The 18,838-nt window shown below is 43.1% G+C and overlaps 1 protein-coding gene across 3 annotated transcripts in view; it reads left to right on the top strand.

Moving 5' to 3' along the window:
* Window positions 1–1,840: 1,840 nt before the first annotated feature.
* pla2g4ab (phospholipase A2, group IVAb (cytosolic, calcium-dependent)) overlaps window positions 1,841–18,838 on the top strand; it is a 50,743-nt gene continuing 33,745 nt past the window's right edge. Inside the window, exons 1-6 of one of the 3 annotated variants that reach the window (XM_021604687.2) lie at window positions 1,841–2,375; window positions 3,962–4,111; window positions 14,260–14,341; window positions 15,696–15,844; window positions 15,966–16,082; window positions 16,532–16,569. In XM_021604687.2, coding sequence (XP_021460362.1) covers window positions 4,079–4,111; window positions 14,260–14,341; window positions 15,696–15,844; window positions 15,966–16,082; window positions 16,532–16,569 — 419 coding nt within the window. In that variant the 5' untranslated portion in view covers window positions 1,841–2,375; window positions 3,962–4,078. Of the gene's footprint in view, window positions 2,376–2,922; window positions 3,018–3,961; window positions 4,112–14,259; window positions 14,342–15,695; window positions 15,845–15,965; window positions 16,083–16,531; window positions 16,570–18,838 lie in introns of those variants that run through there. The other 2 variants (XM_021604685.2, XM_036978742.1) reach the window with 2 other exon arrangements.

The following is an 18,838-nucleotide window of genomic DNA, read 5'->3' as shown; positions in this document are numbered from 1 at the left end:
GTTTTGGAATTCGGTGAGTTTTTGTTGTTGTTGGCTATTCTGCATGCAGAATTCTGCAAAAAAAATATATTCAGTGTACAACGTAAAACACCAAATAATGTATGCAGGCCATGTCACGACTTCTGCCGAAGTAGAAGCCTCTCCTTGTTCGTGCGGTGCTCGGCGCTTGACGTCACCGGTCTTCTAGCCATCATTGATCCATTTTTCATTTTCCATTGGTTTTGTCTTGTTTTACTACACACCTGGTTTCAATCCCATTCATTACCTGTTGTGTATTTAATCCTCTGTTTCCCCTCATGTCCTTGTCAGAGATGGTTTATTGTTCAGATTTCGTGTTGTTGTATTGGTGCATGATGGGTCCTCTTACCCACTTTGTTTTATAATTTCATAGTTTTGGAGTTATGTGTTGTTTACAGTCATTAAACAACTCAATTTCATTAAGTTGGATTCTCCTGCGCCTAACTTCCCTGCCACCTATACACACGATTCTGACAGGCCAATACTGGTTAATTATCAAAATCCAGAAAATAGCTATTGAATTCGACAACCACCTAAAAGGAAGTGTTTCCCAAACCTTCCATAACAAAACCAAACACCTACAAAGATATGAACCTGGAGAAGAGGCTCTGTACACAAACAGACTCCACAGAGCCCCAGGACTGTAACACAATTAGACCCAACCAATTCATGACAAAACAAAAAGAGAATTCCTTGACACATTGGAAAGAATTAACAAAAATAGCAAACTCGAATGCTATTTGGCCCTAAACAGAGAGTACACAATGGCAGAATACCTGACCACTGTAACTGACCCAAACTTAAGGAAAGCTTTGACTATGTATAGACTCAGTGAGCATTTGCTATTGATAAATGCCACCGTAGGCAGACATGGCTCTCAAGAGAAGACAGGCTATGCTCACTGCCCACAAAATGAGGTGGAAACTGACCTGCACTTCCCAACCTCCTGCCAGATGTACGACCATATTAGAGACACACATTTCCCTCAGATTACACAGATACACAAAGATTTTGGAAACAAATCCAATTTTGATAAACTCCCATATCTATTGGGTGAAATACCACAGTGTGACATCACAGCAGCAAGATTTGACCTGTTGACACAAGAAAAAGGCAACCAGTGAAGAACAAACACCGTTGTAAATACAACCCATATTTATGTTTATTTATTTTCCCTTTTGTACTTTAACTATTTGCACATAATATGACATTGGTAATGTCTTTATTATTTTGGAACTTTTGTGAGTTTAATCTTTTCTGTTAATTTTTATTGTTTATTTCACTTTTCTTTATTAGTTAGTTCACTTGCTTTGGCAATGTTAACACATGTTTCCCATGCCAATAAAGCCCCTTGAATTGAATTGTAACTGAATTGAGTCGAAACAACAGGTCCTGGACAAGGTAGCACGTCATGTTAAACATGTCAAGGTTCCAGAGCTGCATGCAGAACAGAAGAAATTGATTGGCAGTGGTTAGAAGAGACACTACTGAGTAGACTAGTGTCAAGCCCACTTTTACCTCAGCATAAAGAATATATATTTTACAACTCAATATTGTGATCATACCAGTCAACAATCTATTTGATTAATATCGGTCTTAAACAAAATGTAACCACATTTTTCATACATATTTGACATTGTTTTCATTAATTCCTTCTTGCATTTACTTATAAGCACAATAAAAAAGACTAAATTGACTAAAATGTAATATATTTTGAATGAGTCATCGACAATGTAATGTTTTGAAATGCGGACTTTTAATCTGAAGGTTTTTTCTATTAACATACAAAATCACGATATCGTTTGTGCAGCTGGCAGAACCAAGATGGAAATAGGGTTGTACTTGTAGAAATGATTGCGTACATACGTCGCATACCAAAAGTTCACATTACAAATGTTTTTAGTCGTATGTACGGGATAGACATGGTATCCAACAAAATGCTTACTTGCAGGTTCCCTCTGCACAATGCAACAATAATAAAAGATAAGAATACGAAGATAAAGTAAATGACTCAGTAGAAAAGAAATTGAAACATCCCCAGGTTGCATCATACTTCTCTCAGGGATTTTCTCAAGTCTTCCAACTCTCATGGGCAGCCTTTGAGGTCAGATAAGTAGCGAACAATGTCTCTGATACAACCCATGCGCCAAATTTCAGTTTTCGATTAGTCTCCCCATAAATTCTGACTTCCTAAATTACCAAAGCTTAAAATTGAGTTCCGCTACGAGGTGTGTACGTTTTTCGAGAGGCGGTGTTTAGCACCTCCTCCGGCTCATCGTATACCGTATACAGTGGAGCCATACTTCAGGCGTTGATGACATATTTCCTAGGATTTATGCGCTGATATTGTTCTCAAGGTAGGTGGACACATAACTGTCATTCCTCAGTGTTGCATGTTTGTTACAATACAAACACGTAAAGCCTGTTCTGTATGTTGCTGTTGCCTATTTAACTTTGGACACTGCGCTTTTCGAGATTGCTGTGCGCGGCGGTGTGTCGAGTCAGTGTATTAACTTGATGTTTCCGTAAGCGGCAAGTCAACGGCAGTACATTGCCTTATTAGACCACTATAGAATTCGATTATTATTCGATCAGAACTGGACATATATTATTCTCATTTTAAAATGATTGTGTTAACTTCAACAAGAGTAGACTAGCCTAAATCAACAAGTAAGACATTTTAGTTTTAAAACGTTTTTAAACACTTTCACATGTTAAACTCTCATTTGAAAGATATTATGCAACTCATAATCAACTTATCAATTCCACTGAAGATATTTGGCAAAATGTAGGTTATTAAGAAATATATGGATTGGAGCATAATTTGTTTTCATTGCTGTGTTTTGACCTGTAAAAGGTTATTATTTTCCCTTTGCTTTTGTTATTACATTCATTTGATGCAGTCAGCGTGTCCAGCCATGGTCTATGAGCAGAGGATACCTTTTTGTATAGTAACAACACTAGCGTGACAACATGGCAATTAAGCCTGTTGATTACAGGTATGTCCATGGCCTTGTGTTTAGGAACATCACAATTCAGTCATTGAATTGACTTTTGAATGAATAACCATTATTGTAATTGAATTCTAATATAATGAGGAGACCAGATAGTTAAGCACATTGGCACAGCTTTCTTGTACCAAAATAACCAATAAGCCCACTCAGTGGTCAGGCCAAGCTGTCTGTGTTCCTGTCCAATCCACTCAGCTCTCATTGCTTTGTGGATGGATCGTTCAGAAATGTGGAATACATGCAGGTCACCACGTCACAGCCCAAATAGGCTCATTCAGAACTTGGACCATCCATTCAAACTACGTGACCAGCACTGCGAACACACAACCACACTACGTGCATGAACTCTTCACAGAAATGCTACGCTTTGTTGAACAACTGAGGGGAGCCTTGGAGCCACACTGGGCTTGTGGTCTACTGTAATACACACACACACAGCGCATACACACACACACACACACACACACACAACACATACACACACACACAAATTATTAGGCTGCGGTAGCATCTCTCACTTCGCTGAGTCACATAGGCCTCTATCTCTTTCTCACACACACACGCACATGCACGCACGCACGCACGCACACACACACACACACACACACACACACACACACACACACACACTGGCCTATCTCAGTCTTGTGGCTTCAGTACATCCCCTCTCCCTGGTCCTACACTCACTACAGTAGCTGATAACCAGTTATTTCAGTAGCTGATAACCAGTTATAACCAGTTATTTCAAGTTATTAGTATTTTACATCATCACTGTTTCAAACTGTTTCACTCACTAGCAATGTGTCATTGGACTTGGACAGTATTCAACTGTCAAGCAAAGCTATTGTTTCACTAACTGCCACAAGTTACCATGTGTCATATCTGTCTTTCCACACCATCTCTTTACATAATGATGCTCTGTGTGTCCCCAGTCTGTAGATTCTACCCAGTGTTCCTGGAGGATCTGCTTAAGTTCAAGGACACATTTGGAGACTGGACAGAGACTCTCCTCCTACAGTAGCTGACACCAACTCTCCCACCAGCCAACCATGTCTTCCATAGACCCCTACCAGTACATTATTGTAAGTCCACATATGTCCGGTTACATTCAAATTCTTAGGTATTTACTTTACTGCATGTTTTGCATACATTTACTTGGTATTTTGGTAGTGTAACAAACAGCTTCTTACAACTTCACCTTAAGTCCAGTGAGTCATGTGCTCCAGTAATAAGAAGGAACCTACTACTCTAGATAAGACTATCTTTGGCCACATAGTGTTTCTGATAAAGCAGTATTACTTCAGTAGAACACCTTATATTTGTTCCATCTCGGTCTATCAACATTAGATTAGTGGGCAGCTCTGTTCTCACTACAGTTCTCATCTCACTCGTTTTTATTTTATTTATTTTATTTTACCTTTATTTAACCAGGTAGGCTAGTTGAGAACACGTTCTCATTTACAACTGCGACCTGGCCAAGATAAAGCATAGCAGTGTGAACAGACAACAACACAGAGTTACACATGGAGTAAACAATAAACAAGTCAATAGCACAGAACACTGGAGTGATAAATGATCAGATGGTCATGTGCAGGTAGAGATACTGGTGTGCAAAAGAGAAGAAAAGTCAATAAAATAAAAACAGTATGGGGATGAGGTAGGTAAATTGGGTGGGCTATTTACAGATGGACTATGTACAGCTGCAGCGATCAGTTAGCTGCTCAGATAGCAGATGTTTTAAAGTTGGTGAGGGAGATAAAAGTCTCCAACTTCAACGATTTTTGCAATTCGTTCCAGTCACAGGCAGCAGAAAACTGGAAGGAAAGGCGGCCAAATGAGGTGTTGGCTTTAGGGATGATCAGTGAGATACATCTGCTAGAGCGAGTGCTACGGGTGGGTGTTGCCATCGTGACCAGTGAACTGAGATAAGGCGGAGCTTTACCTAGCATGGACTTGTAGATGACCTGGAGCCAGTGGGTCTGGCGACGAATATGTAGCGAGGGCCAGCCGACTAGAGCATACAGGTCGCAGTAGTGGGTGGTATAAGGTGCTTTAGTAACAAAACGGATGGCACTGTGATAAACTGCATCCAGTTTGCTGTGTAGAGTATTGGAAGCTATTTTGTAGATGACATCGCCGAAGTCGAGGATCGGTAGGATAGTCAGTTTTACTAGGGTAAGTTTGGCGGCGTGAGTGAAGGAGGCTTTGTTGCGAAATAGAAAGCCGACTCTATATTTGATTTTAGATTGGAGATGTTTGATATGAGTCTGGAAGGATTGTTTACAGTCTAGCCAGACACCTAGGTACTTATAGATGTCCACATATTCCAGGTCGGAACCATCCAGGGTGGTGATGCTAGTCGGGCGTGCGGGTGCAGGCAGCGAACGGTTGAAAAGCATGCATTTGGTTTTACTAGCATTTAAGAGCAGCTGGAGGCCACGGAAGGAGAGTTGTATGGCATTGAAGCTCGTTTGGAGGTTAGATAGCACAGTGTCCAAGGAGTTCCTGAGTGGTGCAGCGGTCTAAGGCACTGCATCTCAGTGCTTGAGGCGTCACTACAGACACTGGTTCGAATCCAGACTGTATCACAACTGGCCGTGAATGGGAGTCCAGTAGGGCGACGCACATTTGGCCCAGCGTCGTCTGGGTTTGGCCGGGGTAGGCCATCATTGTAAATTAGTGTTTGTTCTTAATTGACTTGCCAATGAAAATATATATATATATTTTAAACACTACAGCTCTCTTCTCACTACAGCTCTGCTCTCACTACAGCTCTCTTCTCACTACGGCTCTCTTCTCACTACAGCTCTCTTCTCACTACAGCTCTGCTCTCACTACGGCTCCCTTCTCACTACAGCTCTCTTCTCACTACAGCTCTGCTCTCACTACGGCTCCCTTCTCACTACAGCTGTCTTCTCACTACAGCTGTCTTCTCACTACAGCTCTCTTCTCACTACAGCTCTGCTCTCACTACAGCTCTCTTCTCACTACGGCTCCCTTCTCACAACAGCTGTCTTCTCACTACAGCTCTCTTCTCACTACAGCTCTGCTCTCACTACAGCTCTCTTCTCACTACGGCTCTCTTCTCACTCCAGCTGTCTTCTCACTACAGCTGTCTTCTCACTACAGCTGTCTTCTCACTACAGCTGTCTTCTCACTACAGCTCTCTTCTCACTACAGCTGTCTTCTCACTACAGCTCTGCTCTCACTACAGTTGTCTTCTCACTACAGCTGTCTTCTCACTACAGCTCTGCTCTCACTACAGCTGTCTTTTCACTACAGCTCTCTTCTCACTACAGCTCTGCTCTCACTACAGCTGTCTTCTCACTACAGCTGTCTTCTCATTACAGATGCCTTCTCAGTACAGCTCTCAGGGCTAGGGATAGGCCTAGTGTTCATCATGATAGGATAAAGAAGGTGTAGGGTGGCCCAGCCCCCGAAGTGACTCAGATCAACTGTATGCAAGGATTTGCTTTCTGTTGTCTTAGGAATTCAACATTCTATGTGTTATCTCACCAACCCCATCTTGTCACACCTCTGGGTAGCAGAGGTTCAGTTGTCTTTACATCTTGTAGGTTTGACATCTGATTGGAAGTTAACTCAACAGTTAACTCAACATGGTATTGGTCTACAACTCAGATTCTTTATCTACACATAATCAGATGTTATAAAGGGTCTTAGATGAATTGCCTCTTTTTCTTTTTTGTTGCTGCCCTGCACTGGTTAGATACCTACACCGTTTCTTTCTCTCTCCACCCCAGGGTCTCTTGGGGCATGGCCTTTCGGGTCATGACTTCTCTCTCCACCCCAGGGTCTCTTGGGGCATGGCCTTTCAGGTCATGACTTCTCTCTCCACCCAAGGGTCTCTTGGGGCATGGCCTTTCGGGTCATGACTTCTCTCTCTACCCCAGGGTTTCTTGGGGCATGGCCTTTCAGGTCATGACTTCTCTCTCCACCCAAGGGTCTCTTGGGGCATGGCCTTTCAGGTCATGACTTCTCTCTCTACCCCAGGGTCTCTTGGGGCATGGCCTTTCGGGTCATGACTTCTCTCTCCACCCCAGGGTCTCTTGGGGCATGGCCTTTCGGGTCATGACTTCTCTCTCCACCCAAGGGTCTCTTGGGGCATGGCCTTTCGGGTCATGACTTCTCTCTCCACCCCAGGGTCTCTTGGGGCATGGCCTTTCAGGTCATGACTTCTCTCTCCACCCAAGGGTCTCTTGGGGCATGGCCTTTCGGGTCATGACTTCTCTCTCTACCCCAGGGTTTCTTGGGGCATGGCCTTTCAGGTCATGACTTCTCTCTCCACCCCAGGGACTCTTGGGGCATGGCCTTTCAGGTCATGACTTCTCTCTCCACCCCAGGGTCTCTTGGGGCATGGCCTTTCGGGTCATGACTTCTCTCTCCACCCCAGGGTCTCTTGGGGCATGGCCTTTCAGGTCATGACTTCTCTCTCCACCCAAGGGTCTCTTGGGGCATGGCCTTTTGGGTCATGACTTCTCTCTCCACCCCAGGGTCTCTTGGGGCATGGCCTTTCAGGTCATGACTTCTCTCTCCACCCCAGGGTCTCTTGGGGCATGGCCTTTCAGGTCATGACTTCTCTCTCCACCGCAGGGTCTCTTGGGGCATGGCCTTTCAGGTCATGACTTCTCTCTCCACCCCAGGGTCTCTTGGGGCATGGCTTTTCAGGTCATGACTTCTCTCTCCACCCAAGGGTCTCTTGGGGCATGGCCTGTCAGGTCATAACTTCTCTCTCCACCCCAGGGACTCTTGGGACATGGCCTTTCAGGTCATAACTTCTCTCTCCACCCCAGGGACTCTTGGGGCATGGCCTTTCAGGTCATGACTTCTCTCTCCACCCCAGGGATTCTTGGGGCATGGCCTTTCAGGTCATAACTTCTCTCTCCACCCCAGGGACTCTTGGGACATGGCCTTTCAGGTCATAACTTCTCTCTCCACCCCAGGGACTCTTTGGGCATGGCCTTTCAGGTCATGACTTCTCTCTCCACCCCAGGGACTCTTGGGGCATGGCCTTTCAGGTCATGACTTCTCTCTCCACCCCAGGGACTCTTGGGACATGGCCTTTCAGGTCATAACTTCTCTCTCCACCCCAGGGACTCTTGGGGCATGGCCTTTCAGGTCATGACTTCTCTCTCCACCCCAGGGACTCTTGGGGCATGGCCTTTCAGGTCATGACTTCTCTCTCACTCTCCCTCTCTGATCATGCTTAGAGTAATGTCTTGTAATGCTTGTTAATGATTTGTAACTTAAGTTTATTCCTTGTATAATCCATCTTTCATTCAACAAAGTAATTAAATAGACTATTTAGAATTCCATTCTCAGACATTTCTTGATTGCCTATTACTGTAACGCAACTGAATCAAATCAAATGTTATTTGTCACATGCGCAGAGTAAAACAGGTACAGGTACCTTACTGTGAAATGCTTACTTACAAGCCCTTAACCAACAATGCAGTTTTAAGATAAACACGAGTCAAGAAAAATATTTACTAAATAAACTAAAGTTTAAAAAAAGTTACACAATATAATAACAGTAACGAGGCTATGACTGGGGTGGCTGGAGTGTTTAACAATTTTTTGGGGCCTTTCTCTGACACCACCTAGTATAGAGGTCCTGGTTGGCAGTGATATACTGGGCTGCACGCACTACCCTCTGTAGCACCTTATGGTCAGGTGCCAAGCAGTTGTCATACCAGGCAGTGATGCAACCAGTCAGGATGCTCTCGGTGGTGAAGCTGTAGAACTTTTGGAGGATCTGGGGACCCATGCCTCCTGAGGGGGAATAGTCTCTTGCATATTTTAATTATCTTTAAGGAGTCAAGTAACATTTGAATAGGCTAATTGCATAGTCTTATTCTTAAACATAATATACACATATCAAATATTACCCCACTACAAATGTGCCCTGTTGTCTTGACATGGAGATATTCCACTGTAGCCCCATTGGCTGCTCAGTTCCTATTGAAAGTCTATGCCTGCTGCGAAGCCTCACTCATCACTGCTATGCTGTAGTGGAGACTAGCAGATCTGCAGATTCACTTCCAGGGGAATAGTGATAAGACAAAATGACATCATCATACCTTCTGTTTACAAATGACCTAAAACAAAAAGAAAGCAACAATTCTACAGTTTCTGCCCCATAGTAGGAGTACTGGATCTGATTGTCTTTCACTGTACCTGTACACAGCCAATCTGTAAATAGCACACCCGACTACCTCATCCCCATATTGTTATTTACCCTCTTGCTCTTTTGCACCCCAGTATCTCTACTTGCACATCATCATCTGCACATCTATCACTCCAGTATTAATGCTAAATTGTAATTATTTTTGCCTCCATGGCCTATTTATTGCCTTTCCTCCCTACTCTTCTACATTTGCTCACACTGTATGTAGATCTTTCTATTTTTTTTTTATTTTGTGTTATTTGACTGTACGTTTGTTTATGTGTAACTCTGTGTTGTTGTTTTTTGTCGCACTGCTTTGCTTTATCTTAGCCAGGTCGCAGTTGTAAATGACAACTTGTTCTTAACTGGTCTACCTGGTTAAATAAAGGTGAAATAAAAACAGTAAGAGAAGGATAGGACTCACAAGACACAGGTTATCATCTTCAGCCCAGGTTTGGACACAAATCACAGTTGAAATTGTACACAGAAATTGTATCCAGGTCTGTACCCAAACAATTTGAACTTTTAAAAATCCACCTCTCTAAAAACAAGTCTCTCTCCGTTGCCACCTGCAATAGACCACCCTCTGCCCCCAGCAGTGCTCTGGACACCATATGTGAACTGATTGCCCCCCCATCTATCTTCAGAGCTCGTGCTGCTAGGCGACCTAAACTGGAACCTGCTTAACACCCCAGTCATCCTACAATCTAAGCTTGATGCCCTCAATCTCACACAAATGATCAATGAACCTACCAGGTACCACCCCAAAGCCGTAAACACGGGCACTCTCATAGATATCATCCTAACCAACTTGCCCTCTAAATACACCTCTGCTGTTTTCAACCAAGATCTCAGCGATCACTGCCTCATTGCCTGCATCCGTAATGGGTCAGCGGTCAAACGACCTCCACTCATCACTGTCAAACGCTCCCTGAAAGAATGCAGCGAGCAGGCCTTTCTAATCAACCTGGCCGGGGTATCCTGGAAGGATATTGACCTCATCCCGTCAGTAGAGGATGCCTGGTTATTTTTTTTAAATGCCTTCCTCACCATCTTAAATAAGCATGCCCCATTCAAGAAATGTAGAACCAGGAACAGATATAGCCCTAGGTTCTCTCCAGACCTGACTGCCCTTAACCAGCACAAAAACATCCTATGGCGTTCTGCATTAGCATCGAACAGCCCCCGTGATATGCAACTTTTCAGGGAAGCTAGAAACCAATATACACAGGCAGTTAGCTTTTTCAAGCAGAAATTTGCTTCCTGCAACACAAACTCAAAAAAGTTCTGGGACACTGTAAAGTCCATGGAGAATAAGAACACCTCCTCCCAGCTGCCCACTGCACTGAGGATAGGAAACACTGTCACCACCGATAAATCCACTGTAATTAAGAATTTCAATAAGCATTTTTCTACAGCTGGCCATGCTTTTCACCTGGCTACCCCGGTTCACAGCACTGCACCCCCCACAGCAACTCGCCCAAGCCTTCCCCATTTCTCCTTCTCCCAAATCCAGTCAGCTGATGTTCTGAAAGAGCTGCAAAATGTGGACCCCTACAAATCAGCCGGGCTAGACCATCTGGACCCTTTCTTTCTAAAATTAACTGCCGAAATTGTTGCAACCCATATTACTAGCCTGTTCAACCTCTCTTTCGTGTCGTCTGAGATTCCCAAAGATTGGAAAGCAGCTGCGGTCATCCCCCTCTTCAAAGAGGGGGACACTCTTGACCCAAACTGTTACAGACCTATATCTATCCTACCCTGCCTTTCTAAGGTCTTCGAAAGCCAAGTCAACAAACAGATTACCGACCATTTCGAATCCCACCGCATCTTCTCCGCTATTTAATCTGTTTTCAGAGCTGGTCATGGGTGCACCTCAGCCACGCTCAAGGTCCTAAACAATATCTTAACCGCCATCGATAAGAAACAATTCTGTGCAGCCGTATTTATTGACCTGGCCAAGGCATTCGACTCTGTCAATCACCTCATCCTCATCGGCAGATTCGATAGCCTTGGTTTCTCAAATGATTGCCTCGCCTGGTTCACCAACTACTTCTCTGATAGAGTTCAGTGTGTCAAATCGGAGGGCCTGTTGTCCTGGCCTCTGGCAGTCTCTATGGAGGTGCCACAGGGTTCAATTCTTGGACCGACTCTCTTCTCTGTATACATCAATGATGTCGCTCTTGCTGCTGGTGAGTCTCTGATCCACCTCTACGCAGACAACACCATTCTGTATACTTCTGGCCCTTCTTTGGACACTGTGTTAACAACCCTCCAGACGAGCTTCAATGCCATACAACTCTCCTTCCGTGGCCTCCAATTGCTCTTAAATACAAGTAAAACTAAATGCATGTTCTTCAACCGATCGCTGCCTGCACCTGCTCGCCCGTCCAACATCACTACTCTGGACGGTTCTGACTTAGAATATGTGGACAACTACAAATACCTAGGTGTCTGGTTAGACTGTAAACTCTCCTTCCAGACTCACATCAAACATCTCCAATCCAAAGTTAAATCTAGAATTGGCTTCCTGTTTCGCAACAAAGCATCCTTCACTCATGCTGCCAAACATACCCTTGTAAAACTGACCATCCTACCGATCCTCGACTTCGGCGGTGTCATTTACAAAATAGCCTCCAATACCCTACTCAATAAATTGGATGCAGTCTATCACAGTGCCATCCGTTTTGTCACCAAAGCCCCATATGCTACCCACGACTGCGACCTGTACGCTCTTGTTGGCTGGCCCTCGCTTCATACTAGTCACCAAACCCACTGGCTCCAGGTCATCTACAAGACTCTCAAGTCCCCCCTTATCTCAGCTTGCTGGTTACCGTAGCAGCACCCACCTGTAGCACGCGCTCCAGCAGGTTTATATTTCTGGTCACCCCCAAAACCAATTCTTCCTTTGTCCGCCTCTCCTTCCAGTTCTCTGCTGCCAATGACTGGAACGAACTACAAAAATCTCTGAAACTAGAAACACTTATCTCCCTCACTAGCTGTTATGGCAAGGCGATCCCCGAGGGGAACTCTACCCCCCCATTCAGCTGAAAAGGTGGCGCAGGGAATTCAAAAATATTCTTTCGAAATATTTAACTTTCACACATTAACAAGTACCAGACCTCAAATGAAAGATAAACATCTTGTTCATCTACCCATCATGTCCGATTTTTAAAGTGTTTTACAGCGAAAACAACATATATTTATGTTAGACCACCACCAAATCAAAGGAAAAACTCAGCCATTTTTTCCAGCCAAAGATAGTCACAAAAGCAGGATTAGAGATAAAATGAATCACTAACCTTTTGAAAATCTTCATCAGATGACACTCATATTACATGTTACACAATACATTTATGTTTTGTTCGATAATATGCATATCTATATCCACAAATTTCGGTTTACATTGACGCCATGTTCAGAAATGCCTCCAAAATATCCGGAGGAATTATAGAAAGCTACGCCAGATAACAAAAATACTCATCATAAACTTTGACTAAAGATACGTGTTCTACATATAATTAAAGATACACTGGTTCTTAATGCAACCGCTGTGTCAGATTTTTTTAAAACGTTATGGAAAAAGCCTACCATGCAATAATCTGAGACAACGCACCAGACGTAAAACAATTTCTCCGCCATGTTGGAGTCAACAGAAATACGAAATTACATCATAAATATTCCCTTACCTTTGATGATCTTTCATCAGAATGCCGTGCAAGGAGTCCTAGTTCCACAATAAATCGTTGTTTTGTTCCATAATGTCCAATACTAGTGTCCAATTAGCTGCATTTGCTACCACTTTCAGCTCACGTGCCCAAAAACTGACGCTGGTCCAGGACAACCTGCACGAAAACTTCAAAAAGATATATTCCAGGTCTAATAAACTGGTCAAACTAAGTAGAGAATCAATCTTCAGGATGTTATTTTCATATATATCCAATAACGTTCCAACCGGATCATACGTTTTCAGCTGCAGCCAAATGGAACGGCGGTGGCACCCACAGAGAAATGCGCCACAGGGAAATTGCATTCTGCCAAGACCGTGACTATTTCCCCTCCCATTCGGTCAAAGTCAACACCAAAAGCTCCATTCCACGTTCTACTGAATGAGGACATCTACTGGAAGGCGTAGGAAGTGCTACCAGATCCATATCTTGTTGGGAAAGGAGGGGGCGATGACGTCAAAGTTGACTCACATTCAGAATTTCACTTCTTGTTTGGAAGATTGCCTGCCCTATGAGTTCTGTTATACTCACAGACATAATTCAAACAGTTTTAGAAACTTCAGTGTTTTCTATCCAATAGTAATAATAATATGCATATATTAGCAATCTAGGACAGAGTAGGATGCAGTTCACTATGGGCACGCAATTCATCCAAAGTGAAAATACTGCCCCCTATCCTCAACAAGATTTATGCACCAGCTGTCAGAGCAGCTCACAGATTACTTCACCTGTACATAGCCCATCTATAATTTATCCCAAACAGCTACGTCTTCCCCTATTGTATTTATTTATTTTGCTCCTTTGCACCCCATTATTTCTATCTCTACTTTGCACATTCTTCCACTGCAAATCTACCATTCCAGTGTTTTACTTGCTATATTGTATTTACCTTGCCACCATGGCCTTCTTTTTGTTTTTGCCTTTACCTCCCTTATCTCACCTCATTTGCTCACATCGTATATAGACTTATTTTTCAACTATATTATTGAGTGTATGTTTGTTTTACTCCATGTGTAACTCTGTGTTGTTGTATGTGTCAAACTGCTTTGCTTTATCTTGGCCAGGTCGCAGTTGTAAATGAGAACTTGTTCTCAACTTGCCTACCTGGTTAAATAAAGGTGTTCTCAACTTGCCTACCTGGTTAAATAAAGGTGTTCTCAACTAGCCTACCTGGTTAAATAAAGGTAAAATAAATAAAAAAACAATGTACCTAAGTAGTTCTATGTTGGAGTTCAAGTGTGATAGATTTGTGTTTGTGTGAGGAGTGTGTCCTGGCTCACAGACTCTCTGTTATGTGTTGTGTTGTGTTTCTGTGCAGGTGGAGCAGCAGTTCTCTCACAAGTTCAGAGTGACGGTGGTGCGAGCTGAGAATGTCACCAAGGGAGCACTGGGTGACCTGTGTGAGTCTGACAACACCTGTTATTCTACATGCTCCTAGTTCACATGTTAACCATCACAAATTTGCCAACATAAAAACACACCACAGAGAGTTGTCATTTCTGTAAAAACTAAGATTTAGTGTTGTGTCATGAAATGTAATGCCGCAAAGTAATAGCAATATTATTAAAGTCATAACACTATAGTGTCATCTATTTGTTGTTAGGTATTTTTCTATCACTCAATGTACATTAATATGTTTGCTTGTATGTAAATCAAATCAATCAAATGTAATGTTATTTATCACATGCTTGGTAAACAACAGGTGTAAACTATCACTGAAATGCGCACTTATGGGCTCTTCCCAACAATGCAGAGAAAAGTAACTATGTAATGAGTAATGATAACTTGCTAATAGACCGTTGCTCACGAGTGGCACAGCGGTCTGAGGCACTGCATCTCAGTGCAAGAGGTGTCACTACAGTCCCTGGTTCAAATCCAGGCTGTGATTGGGAGTCCCATAGGGCGGTGCACAATTGGCCCAGCGTCATCTGAGTTTGGCCGGTGTAGGCCGTCATTGTAAATAAGTGTGTGTGCTTAACTGACTTACCAAGTTAAATAAAGGTTAAATAAAAAATAAATATATATGGGGTACCAGTACTGAGTTTATTTGCAGCAGTACAAGGTAATTGAGGTAGATATGTAAATATAGGTAGAGATAAAGTGACTAGGCAACAGGACAGTAGCAGCAGTGTATGTGATGAGTCAAAGGAGGGTCAATGCAGATAGTCCGGGTAGCTTTTAGTAAACTATTTAACTAATTGTTTAGCAGTCTTAGAAGTTGGTCAGGGTCCTGTTGGCTCCAGACATTGGTACAGCTTACCATGTGGTAGCAGAGAGAACAGTCTATGACTTGGGTGGCTGTAGTCTTTGACAATTTTTAGGCCCTTCCTCTGACACCGCCTGGTATAAAGGTCCTGGATAGCAGGGAGCTTGGCCCCAGGGCTGTACTGGGCCGTACGCACTACCCTCTGTAGCGCCTTGCGGTCAGATGCCAAACAGTTGTTATACCAAGGGGTGATGCAGCCAGTCAAGAGGCTCTCAAGGGTGCAGCTGAATAACTTTTTGAGGATCTGAGGGTCCATGCCAAATCAAATCACAAGAAGCATTGTCGTGCCCTCTTCATGACTGTGTTTGTGTGTGTGGACCATGACAATTCCTTAGTGATGTGGACACTGAGGAACTTGAAGCTCTCGACCTGTCCACTACAGCCCAGTCTATGTGGATGTAAATCACCTGTTCTCCGTCCTCCGTTTCCTGTAGTCCATTTCTCATGTACTGTATGTAACACATACATTTGTGTGTTTGTGTCTGCAGTGGACACTCCTGACCCCTATGTGGAGCTGTTCATCCCAACTTCCCCCGAGAGCAGGAAACGAACGCGCCACATAGACAACGACATCAACCCTGAATGGAACGAAACCTTTGGCTTCATACTAGACCCAAACCAGGAGAACTTTCTAGAGGTGAACAAAAAGTCTAATAAAATCAAAACAGTCAAATGTAACTCATTTTATGTCAGGCCCAGTCCACTACAGTACAATGGTTACCTGAAGCTTGTCTGTTGGTGCTTTACCACTCAATCAGATAACGTTAATGGATGCCAATTACGTGATGGATGAGAAACTTGGGACTGCGTCGTACAACATCTCCAAAATGTTGAAAACTGGTCAGACGGAGACGGTGCCTTTTCTTATCGGCAAAGTAAGCTCTCTCTCTCTCTCTCTCTCTCTCTCTCTCTATATGTATATGTATATATATATATATATATATATCTGTAGTCACTACATTACACTACATTAACCTACAGCGGAAAGTGTGTCTGAAATACATTTGCTCTCACCAGACTGTAGTTGTCTGTTGAGTGATGACTTATCCATGAGAGTTTTTCCTCTCTTCTCATCTTTTTTCTTCTTCCTGAATATCCCTCTCTTTTCTTTGTTTCCCTCTATCTATTCACTCCCCCCTCTTCATTACTGTAGCCCACCCACCTGCATCTCTCCCCCTTCTCTCCTCTCATCACTCTCCTCCTCTCATCCCTCCTCCTTCTGCTTGTGGATGTTGTATTCTATCCCAGGGTGTTTTGCAGTTGACATATTAACCCATTGTTTCTCTTCTACAATAACCACAGCATCTTTGTGTTGTTTTTACAGGCAACCAATGTGTACTTAGAGATGGCTCTGGAGGTCTGGTAGGTACATTTTGATTATTTCTCCATTCCTCTCCTCGTGTCTGTCTGTCAGGAAGCCTGTCTGGTTTACAGATGCTATCTTAAACACTGTGGCTTCTCTGGTTCACCTGAAGGCCTCTCTCTCTCTCAAATTCAAATTGCTTTTTTGGCATCTATCTCTCTCTCTCCATGTACAAAAATAAGCACACAGCCAGATAATAACCCTTAAAACTGTAGCACTGGGTGGAACAGTACTTTAGACTCAGCAAAACACAGGAATTCACGTCAAGCTATTTAACCCACACCAGAGTGATAAGTACATTTCTTTCTACTTTTAAAGACTGTAACTGTTTTCAGTAAACACATGGCTTAGATTTACTGTACTGTTGCATCACAAAGGGATTTTGCTTCAGATGACGGGGAGGATATGTTTGGCATGTGTTGGAGGTAGGACGTCAGAGGTCGTGGGTGTGTTTGTCTCAGTAGGTCAGACCAGACCATCTTGGAGCGAGGCTTTTATTCAAAGTGACTTACAGCCATGCGTACATAGTAACCTACAGTACATCAAATCAATCACCATTGCTGACCAAGAGGTCTACTACGTGTCTGTTTCCATATGGGAAAATATTTGATGTTTTAAAGCTGTTGTTGATATGTAATTACACAACTGTATTTGTATTTATTGTGGATGCTTCCAAAGCAGCAGCTACTCTTCCTGGGGTCCAGCAAAATTAAGGCAGTTTATACAATTGTAAAAACATTACGACACATTCACAGATTTCACAACACACTGTGTGCCCTCAGGCCCCTACTCCACCACTACCATATATCTACAGTACTAAATCCATGTGTATGTATAGTGCGTATGTTATCGTGTGTGTGTGTGTGTGTGTGTGTGTGTGTGTGTGTGTATGCATGTGTCTGTGCCAATGTTTGTGTTGCTTCACAGTCCCACGCTGGTGTTTTGTTATCTGTTTTTTAAATCTAATTTTACTGCCTGCGTCAGTTACTTGATGTGGAATAGAGTTCCATGTCGTCATGGTTCTATGTAGTACTGTGTGCCTCCCATAGTCTGTTCTGGACTTGGGGACTGTGAAGGGACCTCTTGTGGCATGTCTTGTGGGGTATGCATGGGTGTCCGAGCTGTGTGCCAGTAGTTTAGACAGACAGCTCGGTGCATTCAACATGTCAATACTTCTCATAAATAAAAGTAGTGATAAAGTCAATCTCTCTTCCACTTTCAGCCAGGAGAGATTGACATGCATATTATTAATATTAGCTCTCTGTGTACATCCAAGGGCCAGCCGTGCTGTCCTGTTCTGAAGCAATTGCAATTTTCCTTAGTCCTTTTTTGTGGCACCTGACCACACGACTGAACAGTAGTCCAGGTGTGACAAAACTAGAGCCTGTAGGACCTGCCTTGTTGATAGTGTTGTTAAGAAGCATCGCTTTATTATAGACAAACTTCTCCCCATCTTAGCTACTACTGCATCAATAGTTTTGACCATGACAGTTTACAATCTATGGTTACTGCAAGCAGTTTAGTCATTTCCACTTGCTCAATTTCCACATTATTTATTACAAGTTTTAGTTGAGGTTTAACGTTTAGTGAGTGTTTTGATCCAAATACAATGCTTTTAGTTTTAGAAATATTTAAGGCTGACTTATTATATGCCACCCACTCTGAAACTAAGTTCAGCTCTTTGTTGAGTGTTGCAGTCATTTCAGTCGCTGTAGTAGCTGACGTGTTTAGTGTTGAGTCATCCGCAAACATAGACACTCTGGCTTTATTCAAAGTCAGTGGCATGTCGTTAGTAAAAATAGAAAAAAGCAAGGGGCCCAAACAGCTACCCTGGGGAATTCCTCATTTTATCTGGATTATATTTGAGAGGCTTCCATTAAAGCTCCTCCTCTGTGATCTGTTAGACAAGTAACTCTTTATCCACATTATAGCAGGGGGTGTAAAGCCATAACACATACATTTTTCCAGCAGCAGACTTTGATCGATAATGTAAAAAGCTGCACTGAAGTCTAACAAGACAGCCCCCACAATCATTGTATCATCAATTTCTCTCAGCCAGTCATCAGTCATTTGTGCAAGTGCTGTGCTTGTTGAGTGAACTTCCCCATAAGCATGCTGAAAATCTGTTGTCAGTTTGTTTACTGTGAAATTGTGTTGTATCTGGTCAAACACATTTTTTTCCAGACGTTTACTAAGGGTTGGTAACAGGCTGATTGGTCGGCTATTTGAGCCAGTAAAGGGGGCTTTACTATTCTTGGGTAGCGGAAT

The sequence above is a fragment of the Oncorhynchus mykiss genome, chromosome 5 (genome assembly GCF_013265735.2).
Source record: "Oncorhynchus mykiss isolate Arlee chromosome 5, USDA_OmykA_1.1, whole genome shotgun sequence".
Taxonomy (NCBI): domain Eukaryota; kingdom Metazoa; phylum Chordata; class Actinopteri; order Salmoniformes; family Salmonidae; genus Oncorhynchus; species Oncorhynchus mykiss.
Note: the sequence above shows the minus strand (reverse complement) of the source record. Positions and strands in the feature narration are given on the sequence as shown.